General features: G+C 44.3%; 1 protein-coding gene across 3 annotated transcripts in view; it reads left to right on the top strand.

Annotated features, from left to right (window-relative positions):
• Positions 1 to 23,598, top strand: part of DENND5B (DENN domain containing 5B) — a 138,384-nt gene that overhangs the window by 40,652 nt on the left and 74,134 nt on the right. For 2 of the 3 annotated variants that reach the window (XM_084764852.1, XM_084764851.1), the window contains one exon: positions 5,596 to 6,262. In XM_084764852.1, the coding sequence (XP_084620978.1) occupies positions 5,596 to 6,262 (667 nt within the window). Of the gene's footprint in view, positions 1 to 4,462; positions 4,544 to 5,595; positions 6,263 to 23,598 lie in introns of those variants that run through there. The other variant, XM_084764853.1, reaches the window with a different exon arrangement.

The raw sequence follows: 23,598 nt of genomic DNA on the forward strand, positions 1-23,598 counted from the left end.
ATTCTCTGTGTAGCCTTGACTGTCCTTCCTAGACTTGCTTTGTAGACCAGGCTGGCCTCAAACTCACAGTGATCCACCTGCCTCTGCCTCCCAAGTGCTGGGATTAAAGGCGTGCGCCACCACCGCCCGGCTGTAAATCTTTTTTTTAAAGATAAAGATCCAGGCATAGTACAGCATAGACCATTAATCCTAGCACTTGGGGAGAATTAGGAAGTCAAGACCATCTTTGGCCATATAACCAGCCTGGCTGTAGAAGACTGGGTTTTAAAAACAGTAAATACGCAAAATACTCAGCATAGAAATCTGATTTTGGGTGGGTTTGGCAAGTGTGTTCAGTACTACAGTGGTTTGTAGGCTGACTATGGATGTCAGGTGAAGACTGGTGCTCACCGGCTGCTTCCTAGGCCAGGATATAGCAAGCACTTCCGTCACCGTGTTGTGTCCTCACAGGCTGCTTCCTAGGCCAGGACATCACCCGCATGTCCATCACCGTGTTGTGTCCTCACAGGCTGCTTCCTAGGCCAGGACATCACCCGCACGTCCATCACCGTGTTGTGTCCTCACAGGCTGCTTCCTAGGCCAGGACATCACCCGCACGTCCGTCACCGTGTTGGGTCTTCGTTTGGTCTCGCCATACAATGTGACAGCTTCCAGTCAGCCAGTTTTCTTTTTCTTTTTTTAATCTATGAAAAACATTGTTCAATTTCAGATTAAAATTATAAAAACCATGATTTTGCTTTATTCTTTTTTTATAAAATGGAAGGCATGTGCCTACATTTTCTAAAGGAACAAAATATTTCCTTCTTCTTAGCTATTTATGAGGATATTTACAATCTGTAGTTTTAAACCCAAGTTTCAAGAACATTTACAAAAAATATATTGTTTTGGTGATGTTGACTCAACAAAAACCTCTCTATTTACAGTGTCAATAAACTGACTAGTACAAAAAATTGTATATGCTATTTTTAGTAGTGAGCGGGCTGCTAATGTATTTTGGGGAGAAATCAAATGGCACCGGGAAAAGGAAAAGGAGTTTGCCTTCCTGTGTGCATGCAGGAAGCAGTAATGCACGCATGGCTCCAGCCTGTTTCAGCCTCGTTTTCAGCCAGCGGAAGATCCACTTAATGAGTCTTGAAGCTTTGAATATTTGAGCTTAATGAAGGATTTGAGTTTCTGAGCTGAGAGCTCCCATGTGCTGGGCTCCTTTCTCTCCAGAGTCCCAATACATTTCTCATTGTCCCTGTCATTAGCTTCCCACAACCTAACATGGCTGTCATCTCCTGAAGATGCTGGAATTGTTCATGTTATATCCTAGCTTACAATATGACTATCAAACTGAGCCACAGTATGAATTTCAAATTTTGCTGGACCACAAGTGTCAGTGTGAAAGTTCTTCCATCTTTGGTTGGTATTTGCCGGAATGTGGAAAGACCTCGTCAAATTTGTAGCAGATGCAGCAGCATGGGCAGGACCAGTGGCCGTCACAGGAATTCCGCTGCCTTATGCTAAAAGCTCTGAGCCTGGGCCTTCGCATTTGCACTGTTATCTCTTCCCATAGCTCTCATGGAGGAGTGAGTGTAAACAGAGTTGGCAGTGTTCCAAGAAGTACAGCTCCATCTCAGCTCACATGAGACTTCACTCTACAGAGACACTGAGATTCCTAACATCTGGTGCCTCACACATTCTTACTGTACCATCTGCTGAACAGGCTGCTACATCAGACCCATCTGCTTGGGAGCAAATTTTACAGTAGTAATGGATGTCCTGCCGTCACTACAACTGTCCTCTTCACCCAGTGACTCTGACATTTGATTTTCCTGCTCCGTCTTCCCATCTAGCAGCTGTTCAGTCAAAGTAAGAAGAAGCCAAGCCTGTCCAGATTCAGGGTGAGCTCATGTCAGACACCGCACAGATCCCCTGTGCAGCTCCAGCCGGCACTGCACTGCCAGTCTCCCCCTTCACGTGGATCTTGGCCCTTGCTGAGGCGAGGAGAAGCCCCCCTCCCTGAGGGCACTGGTCGTTTGTTAAGCACCATCAAACCTTGACGCTCTTGTCTGCTGCTGGAGCAGGTGGGAGTCAAAAGAGGACAGAGGTGATGTCCTTGTGGTCTGCTGTGTGCGCCTGCTGTGTGCGCCTGCTGTGCGCGCCTGCTGTGTGCGCCTGCTGTGATGCTGTGTGCGCCTGCTGTGATGCTGTGTGCGCCTGCTGTGCGCGCCTGCTGTGTGCGCCTGCTGTGTGCGCCTGCTGTGATGCTGTGTGCGCCTGCTGTGTGCGCCGCAGCACGGCCATCGCCACCACTCTTCTTCTTTGCCCCCTTTGGTTTTTCGAGACAGGGTCTCTCTGTGTAGCCTTGGCTGTCCTGGACTCGCTTTGTAGACCAGGCTGGCCTCGAACTCACAGCGATCCACCTGCCTCTACCTCCCAATTGCTGGGATTAAAGGTGTGTGCCACCATGCCCAGTCAGTCTTCTTATTTGTTACTTTAACACTTCAGAATGTGTGACCAGTGAGAGAGGTGGAGCTTCCTTTTTAGCCTTGTCAGCTGTGTCGTGCGTCATGTGTTACTGCGTTGCATTTTACAATAGGGATGGTTAACTGTGTCCTCCTGTGCAAAGTCATCTGTTTAGTCTTGTTCAAATAAAGCCATGTCTGGCCTGTATGTGTCTCACACTGCATGGTGGAGTTGAGTCAGTGTGACATACTTGGTTATCCCTGACTCTAGGAAGGGTTTGCTGCAGCCCATCTGGATTAACAGAGCAGGGTGGGGGCAGGGGTGGCGACAATGACTCGAACTCTTACTGTGGGGACCATGCAAGGAAGGTTCTAGAAGAGTTGATGGAACTAGAAGCATTGAACTCATTATAAGACATCATCATCCATAACCTGAGTTGCCCTTTTAAAAGACCCATCGCGTGATTTTAAATACCTTGTTCTAACCTTCTGCTTTAGTAAATAAAAAGGTTCTCATTTTCAAAGTTTATTATTTTAGGATAAAGCAGTGTATTTAATCAAACTGGCAAAAAATGATGTCTGCATTTACAGGGCCCATCAAAAACAGAAACACATCTTTGCAGCGACTTCTACCCACACAAACCTAGAATCCCTGACTTTGTCCTTAGAGAAGTTTCATGACTGGCTTGAATGGGACAGGACTGGGATATACTCAGGGACTGTGAACATAGAAGTGCTTAGGGAAGGAGTGAAATAGGCCCAACGATGCATGTGGACTTGTTTGTTTGTTTGTTTTGAGATATGACTTCTCTGTGTATCCGTGACTGTCCTGGACTCAATTTGTAGACCAGGCTGGCCTCAAACTCAAGGAGTTTGCCTGCCCCTGCCTCCCCGAGCGCTGGGATCACAGGTGTGGGACACTGAGCCCAGCAGGTGCATGGGCTTTTCAAGGGAGAATTACACTTATGTATCTTTAAAATAGACACATGTGGCTGGGTGTAGTGATGTACACCTTTAATTCCAGCACCCAGGAAGCAGAGGCAGAGTCAGGCAAGGACCTGTGAGTTTAAGGCCAGCATGGTCTATATAATGAGTTCTGTGAAAGCCAGAGCTACAGAGTGATACTGTCTCAAAAGAAAGAAAGAAAGCCAAGTGTACGTTATTTTTGGTCTCTTGTGAAGTTATAACTCAAAGGGTTGCTAAGGAACTTAAACCTGAGATCATAAAGTGACCCCTGTGCTAGGATTGTGTAGCACTGCAGCTTGATAAAGCAGCACCACCCTAGATTACAAGTACTGCAGAGGAAAATAATTTTTTAAATTATTGTATGTCTAAGGGTGTTTTGCCTACATGTATGTCTGTGCACCACGTGCATGCCTGGTTCCATGGAGACCAGAAGAGTCACCTGGAACCAGTGACGGTTGTGAGCTGTGATGCGGGTAATGGAAATCAAATCCTGGTCCCCTAGAAGAGCAACGCTGTGCTCCTTAGTGCTGAGCCGTCTCCCCAGCCCCATGTGCTGCAAGTCTTGAACTTCACCTGACTCTGGAGAATGGGGACTTTTTCTGTTCTCATGTCTCCTTAATTTTCAGTCCTTCTGTTATGCAAAGGATAACTATTGTTTTTATTTTTGTTAACTTCTTTTCACTAATCAAAGGGGCCTTCGCCTGTTACCCCGAAACACTGCCATGACCACTATAACAATAGAGCTAGCCAGTGCACTTTTCTCTTTAACTTTTTGTTGATTCTTTGTGAGTTTGACACCAGGCATCCCAGTCCCACTCTTCGCCCTTGCAAGTTCCCTTCAACATAAAAAACACAAAAACAAGCAACAAGAGCAAAGCATAGAAAAAGTACCTCACTGTGGAAGCTGAGGTGTACAGCAATGTCCCACGGTGTGTCCCTCTGCTCACACAGCTCCACTTGCTGTGACTCATTGTTCTGGCTCGAGGCCTCTGGCTTCTGTGACATCATCAGTACTGGATCCTCACTGGCGCTTTTTAGTTATTCTGTTGTTGCCCTGTGTCATGGAGACCCTGCAGCTAGGACCATCAAGACCCGGTCCTTTTACTCATCCCAACTGTTCACAGATGGTACAGATTTTGGGGTGGGCCAACTCAGAACCCCAGATCTGGGCCTGGGTGTAGCTGAGCTGTCAGTGTCCTGGCTCTCCCTTAGGAGAGCACCACTAGGGTGAGCTCTCCACCACTGCTCCAGATAGGCCGCCTGGTGTGCAAGTGCAGTTCTCCCACACTCCTGCCCTCAGGGCTGCCTCAGCTGAGCCCCCACCACCAAGTCAGCTCTACACATCATTAGAGACAGCACTCTGGGGCCAAAGGTAGCTGGATCTCCAGGTTCTGGGACTGCCTGTTCTACGTAGGGAGTTTCATGCCAGCCAGGGCTATATCGACCCTGTCTGAAATATTTGTAAAGTGTCTCAACCTACTCTGTCTTCATGTCTAGTTTAAGGTCAGAGCATTTTTTAAAAGCTGGGTTACTGAGTCCAAAGATCTCATTCTCTTTTAAAAATTTAAAAATATTTTACATGTATTTATTGTGTGGTTTTGTGTGTGTGCATCTGGACTGTCTGTCATGTGCACATCACTGTGTGAAGGTCAGAAGACAGCCTGCAGGAGACAGTGCCCTCCCCGCACAGCAACTGTGTTTTCCTGCTGAGCGCTCTCCCACCCTGGTCTTCTCATTGTAAATAAAACCCTCTTTGTATAATATCCATGCAGTGAATTTTTTTCATTTTGTGTATACATCTAATTTAAAAATTTTTGCTAACTTTATTTATTGCTTCTGTGTGTGCATGCATGTGGGGGTAGGGCCGTTTCTAGGAGTAAATTCTCTCTTTTTACTTTGTGGGTCCCAAGAATTGAGTGAAGGTTTTGAGGCTTACAGTTAGAGACAAGTACCTTCACCTGCTGAGCCCAATTGGCCCCACATCTGTTTCTCTTGAGAATACCTTATCTGTAAATAGAGAGAAGGACGTACACTCTGTTTCTGATTTAAAGCTATTGCTAAAGTTAAATATGGGCGAAACTTGTCCTTTGAGTCCTGTTAAAAGCAAAGCACCACCCCCCCCCTTGCGTTTGAAGCTCTTCATGAAAGGCATTCTGATCCTTCCCCCATTTCTCCACAGCTGTGCATGCCGAAAGGGCTGTCGTTCAGAACACAAGCTGACAGTAAAGAACCTCAGTTCCACTCGTTCATCATCACCCGGGAGGACGGCTCTCGCACCTACGGCTTTGTCCTCACCTTCTATGAGGAAGTTACAAGTAAGCAGATTTGCACGGCCATGCAGACGCTGTACCAGATGCACCACGCTGAGCAGTGTGGCAGCGTCTGTGCCTCCTCCTCCTGCAGCATGGACTCGCTGGCTAGCAGTGTCGATGAGGGAGATGCAACCTCGCTTCTAAAACTCCAGCGATACAACTCTTACGACATCAACAGAGACACCTTGTATGTCTCAAAGAGTATATGTTTGATCACCCCTCTGCCTTTCATGCAAGCCTGCAAGAAATTCCTCCTCCAGCTTTACAAGGCAGTCACCTCCCAGCAGCCGCCACCATTGCCGCTCGAGAGCTACATCCATAATATTCTCTATGAGGTGCCCCTCCCACCTCCAGGGAGGTCACTCAAGTTTTACGGTGTGTATGAACCCATCATCTGCCAGAGGCCTGGCCCCAACGAACTCCCTCTTTCTGACTACCCTCTGCGCGAGGCCTTTGAGCTCCTGGGCCTGGAGAACCTGGTGCAGGTGTTCACCTGTGTGCTGTTAGAGATGCAGACCCTTCTCTACTCACAAGGTAGGTGCTGGGTACTTTGTCTTCTAAAAACAAGTACGTTTGCCGTGAACTACTTTATTTCATTGTAGAATCTAATAATGATCGGAAGTCTCTGTGATCCACATAAAAAGAGCCGGCGTGGCTGGGTGGCAGGGCAGAGGTCGCTGCTCTTTGAAGTGACAGTGGCTGCCGAGATGAACACGGAGGAATCCAAAGTGTCATGTTTACCATTTTTGGCTTTTTATTTTATTTTTTAAGGAAAGCAACCCTTTCCCCCTACATACAGTCATCATTAGATCACTGAAGCTTGTTTCCGTGAGTGGATTATGGGCTTTCTGTTCTTTGCAAATTGGTGGCTTCCCATGAAAATTCAGGGGGCGTTTGGAAGAAAGAAATGAAATGTTTGCTCTGCAGCCTGCTGAGGCGACGGCTTTGGACCTTGGTTTTCAGGAGCATTGCATGAGTGAGAAAGATGTGCAGCAAGAAAGCAGCAGATCTGCTAGTGCTGTGTGTAGTTGTGGGTTTAGCCTCCACATCCCAGAAGGTATTGTCTTTACTGTATCTTTTATTCCTAACACAGACTTAGTTAAGATACTAACAAGTTAAGTTTTGTTTCACTAATATGTTTTTGATGACTAATATTGAAAAAAAGGTATACCTGTTTCCATCTGACTGTGAATTTACATAAGAAACAGAGATGGTTGTGCCCTAATAGATGTAAGTTGTAGGCGATTGTAAACTGCTCTGGGTGCTGTTGGAACTTTGCGGAACAAGGCGCAGAACTGGGTTTGCACTGGCTACCTTATGGTTAGGCTGGCAGAGCTGTGTGCGGCTGTCACGCTGCGTTTTCACTCTGCTTTTTTATTTTTCTATTTTAAATTATAAGTGAAACTGAGCCAAGCAGGCTATATTTATGCTTCCCCGTCTCGTGTGTGTGTTGACACTATTTGTGTGTTGACAGCCTTTCACGAGGTTTTTCAGTTTGTCCTACATAATAGTCTTTGATAATGTGTTCCAGTGTGGCTTTTTTTTTTTTAATTAGGGAGTTCTATAATGGCTTACCTAAGCTCATTATTTCCTCTTTCTAAAATATTTGTTTGTTTGTTTATTTATTATGTATACAGTATTCTGCCTGCACATCAGACGAGCAAAATACTCATACACGTAAAAGAAAGCAATCTTTTTAAAACGTTGAACCAGTTTGGTTTTAGAAGTCATAAAAGCCTTACTTTCAAATCTCTGCTCTGTCCCTTATTAACTGTAGTTGTTGTAGGTGAGTGACTTAATTTTCAGGCGTAAAATTAAGGTCCCCTTGTCTCTCTAGGAATGTTTTTCCACCCACCCCTGATTAACTGTGGAAGTTCAATGAGAAGACCTGTATAGAACTCTTAGACTATTTTTGATGGTCCTTTTATCCAGGGGGAAGTTGAGGCACAGGTGTGCTAATTAATCATAGTGCAAGTAAACAAAGTGGTAGTTCCAAAACTTGAGCTTATACCAGTCTCTCTGCAGACAACTAACCATGTTGGTAGCTGCACTGGAGCTATATGTAATCTTTCCTTACCTATCTCAATACTTAATAAATTATTTTCTCATTTTTCAGCTACACGATAAAGGTATCATACTAAATATAGAGTGTGAAACAAAAGCCTTGTGCGAATGCAATTTGGTGGTTTTTAATATTGATAATTTCTCTCCCTTTAGAGAAAGACATTTAAATGAACAGAGTAAAAGAGTCATTGTGTTGATTTGCACGCTGGTGCCATTTTTTTGCCCTTTGTGATTCTGTGTAAGATTTGAAAGCATATTTGCCACTTCATTACTTATGCTTGATAAATGTATGCCATAAGATTTAAGGATGCTCCAAGAACCAAACAATTACTGAGAAAATCCAAAGTGAATCTAAGGTGGATTTCAATGATGAAAGAGTTCATTAAACTGATTTGTAATTTTATTTTATTTTATTTTAATATTTTTCGGTTTTTTGAGACAGGGTCTCTCTGTGTAGCCTCGGTCTCACTTTGTAGACCAGGCTGGCCTCAAACTCACAGGCGATCCACCTGCCTCTGCCTCCCGAGTGCTGGGATTAAAGGTGTGCGCCACCACACCTCACGTGATTTGTAATTTTAGTCGACAATTTATTTGGACAGATTCAGTCTCCTATGTAGAGACTAATTACATTACAGACATTTTTCAGTGATAATTAACTATAAATTTTAAAGTAGAGAATGCACCCAGGAAGTCAAGGCTCTTTCCTAGTACCTTAAGTCAAAAAAAAAAAAAAAAAAAAAAGAAAGAAAGAAAGAAAAAAAGGAATATTTGAAGGTTACATGAGGCCAGACAGTATAAGCTGGAGTATGGTCCTCTTTCCAGAAGAACAGTGGAAATATGAAAGATTGGAATTTAAACACCAGTGTCTAACTTTGACCCGTCACTAACGCTTCTAGAACACTCTCGGGCCGTGCTTGCGCCCTTTGGCTTTTCGCAGAGGAAATGAGCTGTTAGGCCCCCACGCCAGCCCTTGTTCCTGCCCTGTGTGCCTCCCAGGCACTCCTCTCCTTTACCGGTTTTCCTGAAGATGTTTTATTACATATTGCTAGTCGTCGTGAAATAGACATAGTTTGTTGGTCATAGTTTATCAATCAAAAAAAAAACCAGCTATTTTGATAATAGAAACTATATTTCCATTATACTCATCCAAAAAGCAGTAGAATTGGACCAGTTTTGGCTAGTATTTTAGTATTAGATTTTCGCAAGGGCAGGGGCTGCCTTGGACATGCTAGGCAAGTGCTCCCCCAGTAGGCAGATCTGCTGTTAGACTTAGTTTATGGTAAACATAACCTTAGTGTGTTAAAATTGTCTTTTTTTGAGATAGGCGCTCATGTCGTCCTGGCTGGCCTTGAACTCACGAATCGCTAAGGATATTCTCGCTTCTCTACCTCCCAAGTGCTATGACTAGTGCTTACGTGCACGTGTGGCCTTGTCCGGCCCTGGCCGTGGCAGTGCGTGCGCTTCACTGGTGTGAAGCAGTAAGGCAGACTTACTTGGGCCAATTGTGATAGATACATGGGGCTGCCCATCCATCTTGACCATGTGACCAAGTCATGAGTTAGTAAGATTGAGATGTGAGAGTCTTTGCCGAGGTGTCTGCTCTTCTGTCACTGCTACAGGAACACCGTGTGATTTCCTCGGTCCGTCAGCTGATTTGTTTTTAGCTTCCTCAGTTGTCATAGTGAACTTCCAAACAGGGTGTTCATTTGCTTGGAGCTGCCACCCATGAACCAAGCAGCCTGGTTTTGGCCGGTTGCAAGGTGCCATGTCCACGTGGCAGTAGAGCTGGCAGATGCTCACACAGTTCAGCCAGTCCTAAGGAGAGAGATGCCCTGCACTGTGTGAATCTCTGCATTCCAGTGCTGACGAGATCCAGCATAAACTATTTCCATTTTGTCATGCAGCTCTCCCTTTAGAGAGGCCCCTAGCCTTACAAGATACCTGAGTACATCAAGATTCAAGATTAGTTGATGTTCTTCAACCTTGGGAACTGTTTGGCTTAGTACCAGTTGCCAGCTCAGAGTTGCTCCTGGAATGGAGCCTCTGCAGCCCTTTGCCCGGAGCCGTTACTAGGAGGCACAGGTGTTTGCGGCTTCCCCAGCTGCGGCGGGCAGTTTGTGTCAGCACTCCAGCTTCTGGCTTAATTGTTTGCTCAGGAAGTCTTATGATTCATTCCCACTCAGCATGTTTAGCCTGCTAAAATGTTGACTGATAGTTTAAGTAAAATAGCTGCAGTGAGTCCATGAGTGTGGCTCAAAAAGTGAATTTATATAATTTCTACCCTATAATAGTACATACTACATAAAGAAAAAATTCCCATTAAGCATATGTGGGGGCTGGAGAGATAGCTCTGCGGTTAAGAGCACTGTCTGCTCTTCCACAGGTCCTGAGTTCAATTCCTGCAACCGCATGGTGGCTCACAGCCATCTGTATGCTCTGATGCCCTCTTCTGGTGAGCAGGTGTACATACAGATAGAGCACTCATATACATAAATAAAATCTTAAAAAAAAAAAACGTGTAAACCCTGTTTAAATATTCTAATTCACTTTAGACTTCTACTTTAATTCCTTCAAGCCTAACTTTTTGTTTGTTTGTTTTTTTCAAGACAGGGTTTCTCTGTGTAGCTCTGGCTGTCCTGGAACTCACTCTGTAGACCTGGCTGGCCTTGAACTCACAGACCTACCTCCCTCTGCCTCCTAAATGCTGGGATTAAAAGATGAAAAGCCTATGCCTCCACTGTCTGATATAACCTAATATCTTGACATCCTAAACTCTAATTATAGCCTATGTTAACAGATGTTGGGACCTTAATACATGGGACCCCTCTGTAAAGTTTTCCAGAAACCTCTTGACCATGTTGTATGTACCCGTGAATTAGGTTTCAGGCCTTTTACAAGAGGTTGTGACAAGAGACAGTAACCCTTTGTCTATCCTTAATCTTGATTATGGCCCAAGCAGGTTGTAGTTTATGTTTTTATTTGGTTTTTATTATTTTTTACTTTATGTGTATGGATTTTTCTGTATGTACATATATGTACCACATGTGTGCAGTGGTCAGAGAGGCCAGAAGAGGGCATCAGATCCTTTGGAACTGGAGTCATAGGCAGTGGGAGCTGCCTTGTGGGTGCTGGGACTTGAGCCCAGGCCCTCTGGAAGGGTAGCCAGTGCTCTTAACCTCTGAGCTGTCTCTCCAGCACCATAGTTCATGTTTCTTGAGAGCTTTGACTTCTAGTGCTTTAAATCTCTCCAGACTGAGACAAAACAAAACTTGATTAGACCGCCTTAATGGTGGGAAAATATCAGCTGTTTTTATTATTAACTAAATTATCTCACCTAAATCCATATTAACATATATAAATTATATTAACTAAAATATTAGTTAATCTACCTTCCAGAGTGTTAAGACCCTTGTTTAAATCTCATCAACATTTTTTACATTATTTATTTTATAACTTTTATTTATTCTTTTGCGGAAGTGGCCGCAGTGAGCCTCTTGCTTGCTTACCTGTGCTTAGTTAGACTTCTTAATTTGTATACATTTCAAGACCCCTGTCTAGGGAATGCTGTCCACAGTGGCTTGGGTCCTCCTACAGTCAGTGAACAGTCAAAACAAACCCCACAGACATGTCCAGGTTAACCTAATCCAAAACATCCTTATTTAAAACACTCTTCCAGGGCTGGAGAGATGGCTCAGAGGTTAAGAGCACTGTCTGCTCTTCCAGGGGTCCTGAGTTCAATTCCCAACAACCACATGGTGGCTCACAACCATCTGTAATATGATCTGGTGCCCTCTTCTGGCATGCAGGTGTTCATGCAGGCAGAACACTGTATACATAATAACAAATAAACTTTTTTTTAAAAGGACGCCCTGGGGCTGGAGAGATGGCTCAGCGGTTAAGAGCACTGACTTCTATTTCAAAGGATCCAAGTTTAGTTCCCAGCACCCACATGGCAGTTCACGACTGTCTGTAATTTCAAATTCTGACACCCTCACACAGATATACATGCAGGCAAACCACAAATGTACATGAAATAAAAATATATAAATTACTTTAAAAAAAAAAAAGGACAGTCTTCCACAGTAATTCTAGATATGTCAAACTGACAGTTAAAAGCCACTAGAACCCATGATAAGAACCTTTGTCCTGTACCACTTCATTGCTCATGACCTTCATATCCCTATAATCTAAGTGTTGTTGACATTGTAGCATGAGCGAATTCACGGAAGCTCAGGTTCTGTTTATAACAGTAAGAGTGCATGAAGTGCCCGCATCAGTAACCCTTCATGAACAGCAGCGTTTGGCTAAGACTGTGGCATAGTCAGGGTACAGGATCCCAGTTATCATAGGGCTGTTATGTGCGCACATCTGCCTTTCGTGTGAGCTGCTCCTCTCAGCATTGATGCACGGGTAGGCCAGGCCTCCTCAGAACTACACAGACCTTACAGTGTTTTTCATTGTCCACCGGGCTGGCTGTCCCTGTGAGTGTGCCTGAATCATGTGCTGTTGTCCCATGGTGAGATAAGGCTCCTATGTCAGTTCAAGTTTGTTCTATTCTGAAACATTTAAAAATCAAAAGGCCAGCTGTGGTGGCGCATGTTTGTGGCCCCAGCACTTGAGAGGCAAAGACCCAGGGCCTCTGTAAGCTTACGGCCTCCCGAAGGGAGCGCACACGGTTGGCCACAGGCCAGCCAGGGCTACAAAGCAAAACTCTTGTCTCAAAAAAAAAGTGAAAAACAAAAATACCACCTCGAATTAGAGACCACAATAAAGGTCTCTAGGATGTGGATGTTCCACAAATGAGTAACTTGGCGTTGTATTCACTTCTCCTAGTGGCCCGCCCTTTTGCTGACCCAAGACCTCAGAAGTGCTCCGTTGTGTCCATGAACGTTTAGCCTTCGGATGCAGCTTTGAACCTGGTGGTCAAGTGTAGACCACTGAAATCTGAGCTTGTTCCAGCACCAACAACACTCTCCTTCCATTTCATTTTAGCTTTTAAATAACCAGGAGAGTTTATGTTTCTTTATTTTATTATTGGTTTGCATTTCTTTATATGTAAACTATTTCCCAGGAATTGGCTCCATCTCTGCATCCCATTGGTAATGTTTGCATATCTGATTCCATACCTACCATGAGGACCACGTGACTACCCACAGTCAGAGTCCCTGCGCTTTATTTTCTTTTTTATTGGGTTCAGAGCTTGAAATAAGTTCTAAGTCTGTAGCTCCGGATGATACCAGTTTATCATGATCCTTCTGCCTCAGTGTCCCCACACCCAGCGTAGGATTCTCACCCTTTCTTCTCCTCCGCACGTTGCATGCCCACAGCTCTGGACCATTCTAGCAAATATGACTACCAAATAAGAGACCTTTCGTCTAGACGCCATGGCTGATGCTTCCTAGGTGCCGAGCAGCTCAGTGCAGCTGACTTCGTGAATGCTGTGATTCCACCCATCAGTGGAGGCCTGGCCTACCCGTGTTCTTCTCTGGGAAACTTCAGTTTTCCCGATACCCTCTCACCCCTTCTTTTTGTTTGTTTGTTTGTTTTTTGTTTTTGAGGCAGTTTACTATATATAGTTCACATGGGCCTTGAATTCATGATCCTCCTGCCTCAGCTTCCGGAGAACTAGGGGTACAGATTTGTGCCACCAAACCTGGTTCCTTGGGTTTGGAAATTTGGTAGAACAATTCCCAGAAGTAATAAAGAACCCTCTATAGACTTGTAATCAGCCCGTTATGAAGAGTGCGCCTCAGGGACGGCCCAAGGGAAGGCACAAAGCCAGAAGGGATGCAGGGAGAGCTTCCGTGCCCTCTTTGACGCTGCTGCTTTAGCGCCTCAGAGTGCTCACTAGCCTGGACGCTCCCCTATCTCTGGCTTTCTTTTAATTTTGTAAACACGTGCTAAATCACAAGTATGGAGGTCAGAGGACAACTCTCAGGAGTCAGTTCTCGCCTTCCACTTTGCTGAGTAGGATGGGGTTTCTGTCATTGCTGCCGCTGCCCTGTGTGCTGCAGGTCAGCTGGTCACCGTGCTGGTCACCAGGCCTGAGCTCCTGGTCCTCTTGCCTCGTCTCCAGCGCTAAGGTTACAGGAGCTGGCCACTGTGTGCGGCTCTCCTTCCATCTCGTCATAACTGGCTTTTCCATTTTAAGAATTTTTAAACTTTTATTAAGCCTGACCATTTGTCTTGCCTTTTTTTCCATCTTTTCTTTATTGTAAATTGTTTTTTGAATCAGATTTTTTTTCTCATTACATTTTTTTTGTCCATTCTACTAGGTTGGCTTTTATAAACTCAGTGCTTTTTTAAAAATAATTCTTTAGATACATTTTATTTTCTGTGTATGACTGTTTTGCTTGCACGTATATATGTACACCACATGTGCCTGGTGCCATCAGATATCAGAAGAGAGTGGTAGATCCCCGAAACAGGAACTACAGAGAGCTCTGAGCTGCCACATGGGGGCTGGGAACCCACAGACCCGGGGTCCTCGCAAGAGTGGCAGGAGCTCCAGCGCCTCATGGAGCCGCCTGACGGACGGCTTGGCTTGCTCTAGTTTTCCTTTCAGTTGTTGTGTTGAGGTAGAGTTTGGGGCCTCAAGCCTGCTATGCAGCATAAGCTGGTCTTGAACTCCTGGTCGTCCTGCCCTGGGTGCTGGGGTTGGACTTTGACTTGAGATCGGTCTCACTAGATCATCAGGCTAGCTTGGGAGTGTTTAGTGATTGATCTTCCTGTCTCAGGTGCCTGGCCATACATGCTGTACCAAGTATGTGCCCGTTCTACCACACCTAACTTGTCTTTGAAATTTTGAATAGGAACTCTTACTTTGATATTACTCAGAATCTTTCCTTCTGGTAGCTGATCTGAGGCTGCAGCTCAGTGATAGAGCACATGCCTAGCATGTGTGAGGCCCTAGGTTCAGTTTCCAGCAGCATAAAAATACTCTTTTTCTTTTCAAGACAGGGTCTCACAGAGCTGATGCTGGCCTTGAGCTTACTATGTTATCAAGGATGCCTTTGAATTTCTGATTCTTCTGTCTCCACCTCCCACGTGATGGGGTTACAGATCTGTGTCCCATGTCTAGTTTGTATGGTGTTAAGAATTGAGCCTTGGCTTTGTGAATCCTATGCACCTATTTGCTAACCAAGCGATGTCCCCAGTGCTAAGAATACAAGTAAGGTGAGCGCCACCAAGTATAGCATTCAGGTTCTTATGTTTTCATGTTTAGCTACCCAGACGTCTTACCTGCTCAAGCTGTGTTCAGGACTTTTGGAGAGAGAGGAGAGAAAAGAGTGTGTGAGTGTGTGTGAATGTTCTTTTGTGGGGGTGCAGGCACATGTGTGCCACGGTGTGCATGTGGAGGTCAAAGGGCGCGAAGGTAATAGTGATAAATGAGGCAGACAAGAGCCAGTCGTGAAAAGCCCCAGGTGCCATGCTGAGGCTTGCCTTACAATAGCTGCTGTGGGGCTGGGCATGGCTGGGCGTGGCGGCGCATGCCTTTAACCCCAGCACTTGGGAGGCAAAGGCATGTGGATCTCTGGGAGCTGGAGGCCAGCCGGTTCCACCAAGTGAATCCAGGACAACAAAAAACAAAAAGACAAACTGCTGTCAAACATCCATCTTTTTGAATCAGTAGGGACAAAACTTTTATAAAAAAATGTTTTATTTTAAAATGCTGAGTGGAAGCTAGGTATGGTGGCATATGCACTCAGGAGGCAGAGGCAGAAGCAGATGGATCTCTGTGGGTTTGAGGCCAGCCTGGTCTACAAAGGAACCCTGTCTTGAAAAACTAAATAAATAAATCTGTGAGTGAGTAAACAAACAAATACGCCTGTGGTAGTTTGAATAACAGTGGCTCCCATCACATATACTTAAATGCTTAGGGAGCTGCACGATTTGAAAGGATTAGGAGGTGTGACTTTGTTGGGAGGTGTGCCCTTGTTAGAGGAAGCATTGTCACTGGGGTGGCTTTTGAGGTTTTCAGAAGGCCAAGCCAGGTCTGGTAGTTCTCTTTCCTTCCTGTCTGAGGATGTAGAGAGCTCTCAGCTCCTTCTCCAGCACCATGTCTGTGGGTTGCCATGCTTCCTGCCGTGATGTCAGCGGACCCTCTGAACTGTAAGCCAGCTCCAATTAAACGCTTTTCTTTCTAAGAATTGCTTCGGTCATGGCGTCTCTGCAGCAATAGAACACTGAGATAATGCTGAATGGGAAGATGGCTCAGTCAGGAAAGGGCGTGCCTGGTAAGCATGAATGTGTGAGCTGAAGTCCCTGTCACTCATGTACAAGCCAGTTGCAGTGGTGCACACCTGTGACTTCAGCTCTGAGGAACAGAGTAATGAAAACAGACAGGTTCGCGGAGGTCAGTGGCCAAGCCTGGGTAGCCAAACTGCTACTCCCAATGAGAGACCCTGTCTCATAAGATAAGGAGGAAATCAACTGAAGAAGACATCTAACATCAACCCCTGACACGCACATATAAAACACGTGTGCTCGTGCAAGCATGCAAAAAAAGCTTTTTTTTTCCATCTCTTTTTTTCTGTGCTAGTGATTGGGTCCAGAGGCCTTGCATGAGCTAGGCAAGCATTTTACTGTATTATCAGCCCTTGCTTTTTATTTCTTGATTCAACTGAAAGGAATGATCTATTTCTGCCAATTAATTCATTACTAAAACGTGTATAATATATCAACCAATCTTGTAGAGAATTAAAAACTAAAAGCATAGAGCATTTACAAGTGGGGAAACGATAATAAAGAGGAAATGAACCCAATCTCTTTACAGTTCAGGAGACAGGAGAAAAATGTGATTCATTTTTACTTCCCATGGTGTTTTATAAATAAAGCAAGAAAATACCCCACTTTACAAACCACCATTACTTGAGGAAAGTGTGTTTCAGGAAACTGCATGTTTCCCCAACTACAAGTTAGCTAGCCAACTTGCTAGGAATTTAGATTGATTTTTCAAATTCCTTTACCTTTCAGTTTAGCTTCAACTAGGAGACAGAAACCACAAAATAACTTAGGGAGAGGATTGTAATATGAGTTATTATTAAGCTGTAAAGAAATAAACTCAGGGGCCTGGAGAGATGGCTCAGTGGTTAAGGGCACTGACTGTTCTTCCAGAGGTCCTGAGTTCAATTCACAGCAGCCACGTGGTGGCTCACAACCATCTATAATGGGTTCTGATCATACTGTATACATAATAAATAAATCTTTAAAAAAGAAAGAAAGAAACTCAGAAGGTCCTCAATGACGCTCACACATTTAAGTAGGGACCCATAACTCAGAGCTGTAGTGGACCCCTCATGAGGAAATCCTAGTCATAAGGTACGGAGAAGGCCAGTAGGTTACTTGTCAGTATGTGGCCTGGAGACCACAGCTGATCCTAGCACTAATCTAACAAGACAAAGTCCAAGGCCCTTGTTGACTGTGGCTGATGAACACGCAGGACTAGTTGGCTGTGACTGTGCTATGCTGTGTCTCCATTGCCCTCTACTGGCAAAGCTTAATTTTTTTTTCATTGTCAAAATTGTTGTTAGAGGCCAGCCAGTTATAATAACTGAGTGGACTTGGAGCGGAAGAGCATTAAATGGGTAATTGGCATATTATTTTCCTAAAACTCCAAGCTAGCCTTTCACATTATCTGGCATATGATGGAGAAATATAAAACTAGACACTGACGCCTTAGAACTGATCTTTTCTCACAGGTAGCCCTTGGTGTTGGTACAGTCTGATCTGGTACTCACATCTAAACTGTACTTTTCTGTAAGGCTTAGGCAACCACAAAAGAATAACAAGCAATGTTACTATGTGATCCACAAACACACACACACACACACACACACACACACACACACACACACACACACACACACACACACACACGGAACCAGGGTCTCACTGCGCAAATGCTCTGCTACTAACCTGCTTTTTTTAGCCCAGTTACAGTCTGTGCTCACTGTAGATCACAGAGCCCTTCACTCTGACACTCCTAATCCAAAGCAAGTCTGTTTTCTTTCTTTTCCTTTTTTTTTCTTTTTCTTTTTTCTTTTTCTTTTTTTTTTTTTTTTTTTTTTTTTTTTTTTTTTTTTTTTTTTTTTTGTGGGGGTGTGTGTTTTGGTTTGGTTTGGTTTTGGATTTTCAAGACAAGGTTTCTCTGTGTAGCCCTGGCTGTTCTGGACTCACTTGGTAGACCAGACTGGCCTCGAGAACTCAGAGATCCGCCTGCTTCTGGAGTGCTGGAGTTAAAGGTGTGTGCAACCAACACCCAGCTAAACCCAGTTAATTCCTGGAGTGGTTTCCTTGTTGTTTGGTTTGACTGACTGAAGAGCAATAAGAAGAGTAGGATTTTTTGCTTCCACATTTTTACAATTTTCTATAAAGTATTATGATGAGCAATGTATACATAAACCTATTAAAATGACTCTAAAGTTGGATCTAACTTATACCATCGTTTAGAAAGGCAGTTGGCACAGTGAGCTTAGCATGCTTCATAAGGCTTTGCTACCGAGCCCGATGACCTGCACTCAGGGCCCCACCTCCCACAGTTGACCTGTAACCTCCACAGGTACCATAGAGCACTTGTGCCCACACACACACACAAATAAATATAAAGGAAAGATTGTGATGTTAAAGTTAGTTCTAAGCAGGACTCTGAGCACTGTGGCATCTGTGTGTGCATGGTTAGCGTGGGCCGTTTGCTAACCGTTCTCCATGAGGTGGCTGAGAACCATGGCTTGGTAACCGATATTTGGATTTTCCTTATAATGTGCTTAGGCAAGCAGAAAATTAACTAACGTGAATATCTCAAGAGGTGGTGCTGGGCCTTCCGGGTGAGGGTGGAGGTGACTTCCTCTGCTGAGGGGCAGTACAGAGAGGAGTGAGTCGGGTGCTGGTCACGGGGAATCTCGAAGCTCTGACTGAGAAGCAATCAGATGTTTATTTATTTATACAAGTCTCCCAGAAAAAGACAGACTGATGAATATCCAGATGGTACAGATTGTGTTGGATATTTCATTACATGCCCAGGGTTACAAATTCAGTCACAATTAGAAAATATAAGTGGAACAGATTTTATTATTATTATTAGCCCTATAACTCCAGTTTAAAGAATCTAAAGAATGTCCCCTCCAAAGCGAACACAGTTATTATGTGACAGCCTGCTCTCGGGCTGCCAGTGTTTATGTCTCAGCATCTACACTGTAAAGTGGGGGAAGTTTATTTTAGTCTGTCTTATTTACTGAGTCCTGTTCCTCCTGGGGTGTACCTGTTCACCACCACCACCACCCCAATCTTTAAACTCCATTTTCAGAGCACTCTAAGCCTATAATAAAAAGAGATCTTGAATCTGTAACCTATTCCTCTGGTCAGTCAGAGTTTGTCAGTTGTCTCTGTTTACCCTGCACCAATTACACTGTTTGAGGTGGCTCAGGGCAGACCCCCAGGAGGATCCCTGGAGCGATGGCCTCATCCAGCCATGTGCTTATCTGTGCTTAATGATCTCCAGGGCATGAAGAAGACTTGCAAATAGTGGCCAGATAAAGTACATTTTAGGGGTTTCCTTAAAAGAGAAATTTTTCTCAGGAAAAGACATAAAGTGAATCACAGTGCAGAAAGTTCCCAAGAATGCAGCGGGCAGAAACCAAAGCCCAAGCGTAAGAGACGGAAGGACAGTGGCTGCGGCGTCTGCTCAGCTCGGCTGCCACTGCATCCAGCAGCTGCGCTGGCTCCATGACTCGCCGTCCCCAGTGGATATGGCTGTGCCAAGGCACTGTGATTGTTTTCCCCATTAACAGTTTCTTTTCTGAATACTTGCATATTCTCTCCTACTGAAATTTTGACTTTTTTAATTTATTTTTCAAATATTTATTTTTGAAATGACTTTTTACTGTGCAACCCAAGCTAGTCCCCAGCTGATGATCCTCCTGCCTCAGCTTTCCAGGTGCCACCATGCATAAGTAGTTTTTACTCTCATATGGACACAAATCCAAACAATTCTATTTAAACTAGGTATACCTGTAAAATACAGTAAGTAGTGAGGTTACAAAAAAGTTATAATCCCAGGTTGAAATGGATGGCTGCAGTGTGGAATCTCAGGACATCTTTTCTCTGAATTTGCTCTTTTGTGTGGGGTAGGGGGCGCTGTTGAAACTTGGTTTCAACTAAATAACCCAGGCTGGCCTCTACTTAGTGAGTCTCCTGCCTTGCCTTTCCAGGTAGCTGGGATTACAGGCAAGTGGCCCTGTGTCTTGTCTGGATTTAATCCTTTTTATGGCTAATTACTGACCTTCATGTCCTGCCTGGGCTGTGTGCGTGCGTGCACGTGTGCGTGCATGCATGTGTGTGTCGTCGCTGGTGATGTGCTTGGTGGGCAGATAGTCCTCTTGCCAAACAGAGTTTGCAGGGAGGAGAGACAGTGCCATGGAGTAATGACATCATGCAACAACCCTGCAGAAGCAACATTAGTCTGACTAGTAAATGCCTCGGATTCCTCCCCACCTGAGACATTGTGTCTGAGCGCTAGCAAAGAGCAGCAGGCAGCTTGTTGTGTATTGCCTCGGCCTCTTACCTCGCTGTGCCAGCTTTCCTAGTGCAGTGCTTCCGTGGACCTCGGATGTCCATTTGCTCATAGAACTGACCTTACCCTGCAGGCCACCTGGCATTTGCTTTAGGAAGTAAGTTTCACCTAAAATTACAGTCTTAAAAAGTTATCAGACAGTGAAGATTTCAAGTGCAGTTGGGATGTTTAAAACACAGTATTATCGATTATTAAAAGTAATCATTAAAAATGATTGTTCAGTAAGATCGGATGAAAGATTCCTCCATTACAGGTCAAGTTGCAAAGAAGTATGCAGAATTATGGTACCAAAATGCATACAGTTCAGGCAGTACAGCATGATTCTCCAGTGTATTTATAAAATGCAATATCTGCTGAAAGTGTTTGCTTCAAGTCGAGGGGGGAGATGAGCTGGTAAGACACTTCAGCAGGTAAAGGCGCCTGCCACTAAGCCGATGCTGGAGCTCCATCCCAGGGCCCTCACAGCGGAAGAGGAGAACCAGCGCTGTCAGGCTGTCCTAAGACGCCCTCCCCAGTTACATAAATAAATGTAATTTAATTTTTTACTTAATTTTAAATTTATTTTATGTGAATGAATGTTTTACCTACATGTATGTCTGTGCACTACATGAATGCCTGGTGCTCTTGGATGTAGGAAGTCATCTAAGGAAGCCTTTGAAGAGTACTCTTAAAAAACTCTGACAGGGATGCTGAAGTTAGCTCTCCACAGTTGGTGGCACTGGGGGGTGTGGGTGTGAGGACTCAGTTTTCTTTAAGGGGCTGTCCACTGGGAGTTTGGCCATGCTACAACGAATGTGGGCAACACAAATTGGACTTCTTTTTTTTTTTTTTTTTTTTTTTTTTTGCTTGTTTGTTTTGTTCTTTTTTCTTTTTGTTTTGAGAGTAGTCACAAGGATGGGGCTGGACCTAGGAGGTCTGGGAAGTGAATGTAATTGGGTACATTATGTGAAATTTCCAAATCATCAACAACAACAACAACAAAAATTTTTTTAAGAGATCATTGAATCTTCTGGAGTTGTGAATGGGTCCTCTGCCCCTGAGCCATCTCTCCAGCATCAGTTGAGATGATCTACTGCCCTTAGAGAGGACCAGAGTTCAGTTCCCAGCACCCATGTAGGGCAGCTCACAACTACTTAATTCCAGCTCAGGGGATCCCACGCCCTCTTCTGTACTCCAAGGACAACAGCCCTCATGTGCACAGTCCCCTCCCCCATACACATAATTTTAAAATAATAAAAATAAATCTTAAAATTTTTTAATGATAGAATGACACAATTTTTTTAACAAAGAACTTTATTTTAATGCTTGGTCAAATGAACCAAGTAACATCTGATCATTTTCCTTAACCTTTTGTAAAATATAATTATAAGGTCTTCCCCAGGTTTTACCTCAGTTGTATACACTGAATCCTGTGAAATTCTTACAAACCCATAATCTCTTCAGTTTTCACATCTAAAACAACTCTGAAAATGATTCTTTTGCAACTGATTTATTAGCAAAACCAGATGAGAACCAAACTAAACTTATTTGGGTTCTCTCTCTGCCCCCCAATAGAGCGCTCACACTGCTTGCTCTAGCATTCACCTGGCTTGCCCTAGCGCTCACCTGGCTTGCTCTAGCGCTCACCTGGCTTGCCCTAGCGCTCACCTGGCTTGCTCTAGCGCTCACCTGGCTTGCTCTAGCGCTCACCTGGCTTGCCCTAGCGCTCACCTGGCTTGCTCTAGCGCTCACCTGGCTTGCCCTAGCGCTCACCTGGCTTGCTCTAGCGCTCACCTGGCTTGCCCTAGCGCTCACCTGGCTTGCTCTAGCGCTCACCTGGCTTGCTCTAGCGCTCACCTGGCTTGCTCTAGGGCTCACATGGCTTGCTCTATTACTGACATGGCTTGCTCTAGGGCTCACATGGTTTGCTCTAGGGCTCACACGGCCTGCTCTAGTGCGCAGTGTTGATATTCTCTATATACTACATCTCTCTTAGATTATGATCTGAGCATGTTACTACCTTTCAAAGTTCTTTTTTGTTTTTGTTTTGTTTATTTTGCGGGGGGGGGGGGTGTTTTGGGTTTTTTTGTTTTTGTTTTTCAAGACAGGGTCTCTCTGTGTAGCCTTGACTGTCCCAGACTCTGTAGACCAAGTTGGCCTCAAACTCACAGAGATCCACCTGCCTCTGCCTCCCAAGTGCTGGGATTAAAGGCGTGCGCCACCACACTCAGCTTCAAAGTTTTTTTCCACCCTAACTATAAAACATGCTTGTCTGCCTCCAAGGGCTTAAGTGGGGACTGTGACCATGTGAAGCACAGAGCATCCATGGCAGACTGCTTGGGAAGGCAGCATAGTGTTGTAGACAAGCGCTGCTTCTGGTAAATAAGTTAGCTCAGAACTGGGTGTGGTGTGCACGTCTCTAATTCCAGCACTTAGGAGGCAAAGTCAGGTAGATCTCTGTGAGTTGGAGACCAGCATGGTCTACAAATTGGGTTCTAAGATAGCCAAGGCTGTCTCAAAAAGCAAACCAAGAAACAAAAATCCAGCCTTTAATTACTTGGTTCTTTTTATCCTTACATGTAATAGTCTGTAAATATAGAAAGTATGAATATGATTGCTTACATCTGATTTTTTATACTTGTAAAATAAGTATTAAAATAAATATAATTCTGATTATAATACAAGAAAAGAATAACTAGCCTCAGAATTAGAGATTGTGTAAGTATATACATACATGAAAGAGACTCGTGGCAACAATCTTGCACGTTTTCAGTAGGCTAGATACCAAAAACAATCTTATTTTTTATTCGTCAACATCTTAAGAGAATTCAGGGCTGTGGATGCATGTGGGCACATGCCTTTGATCCCAGCACTGGGGAGGCAGAGCAGAGACAAGGTGTTCTGCGAGTTTGGGGCCAGTCTGGTCTATACAGTAAGACCTTGGGAAGACTGAGAGGAGGAAGATGAAAATTACTCAGGAACGACTGGTTTCAAGAAGCAAAGAGTGGTGATGATGTTTTCACAGTTCCTACAAGCTTATGATGGGCTAGAATTGACCTACTTTCTCCATAATCATAAAGAAATATTTCTCAATTTTTTAAAGATTTATTCATTGCCGTGTATGAATACTTTGCCTCATGCGCATATGTACACCATGTGTCTGGTGTCCTGAGAGGTCAAAAGGCATCAGATCCACTGGAACTGGAGTTACTGATGTTTGATTTTGTTGTTGTTGTTTGTTTGGTTTTTTTGAGAC

Source organism: Acomys minous, assembly GCF_964271855.1.
Source record: "Acomys minous genome assembly, chromosome: 17".
Taxonomy (NCBI): Eukaryota; Metazoa; Chordata; class Mammalia; order Rodentia; family Muridae; genus Acomys; species Acomys minous.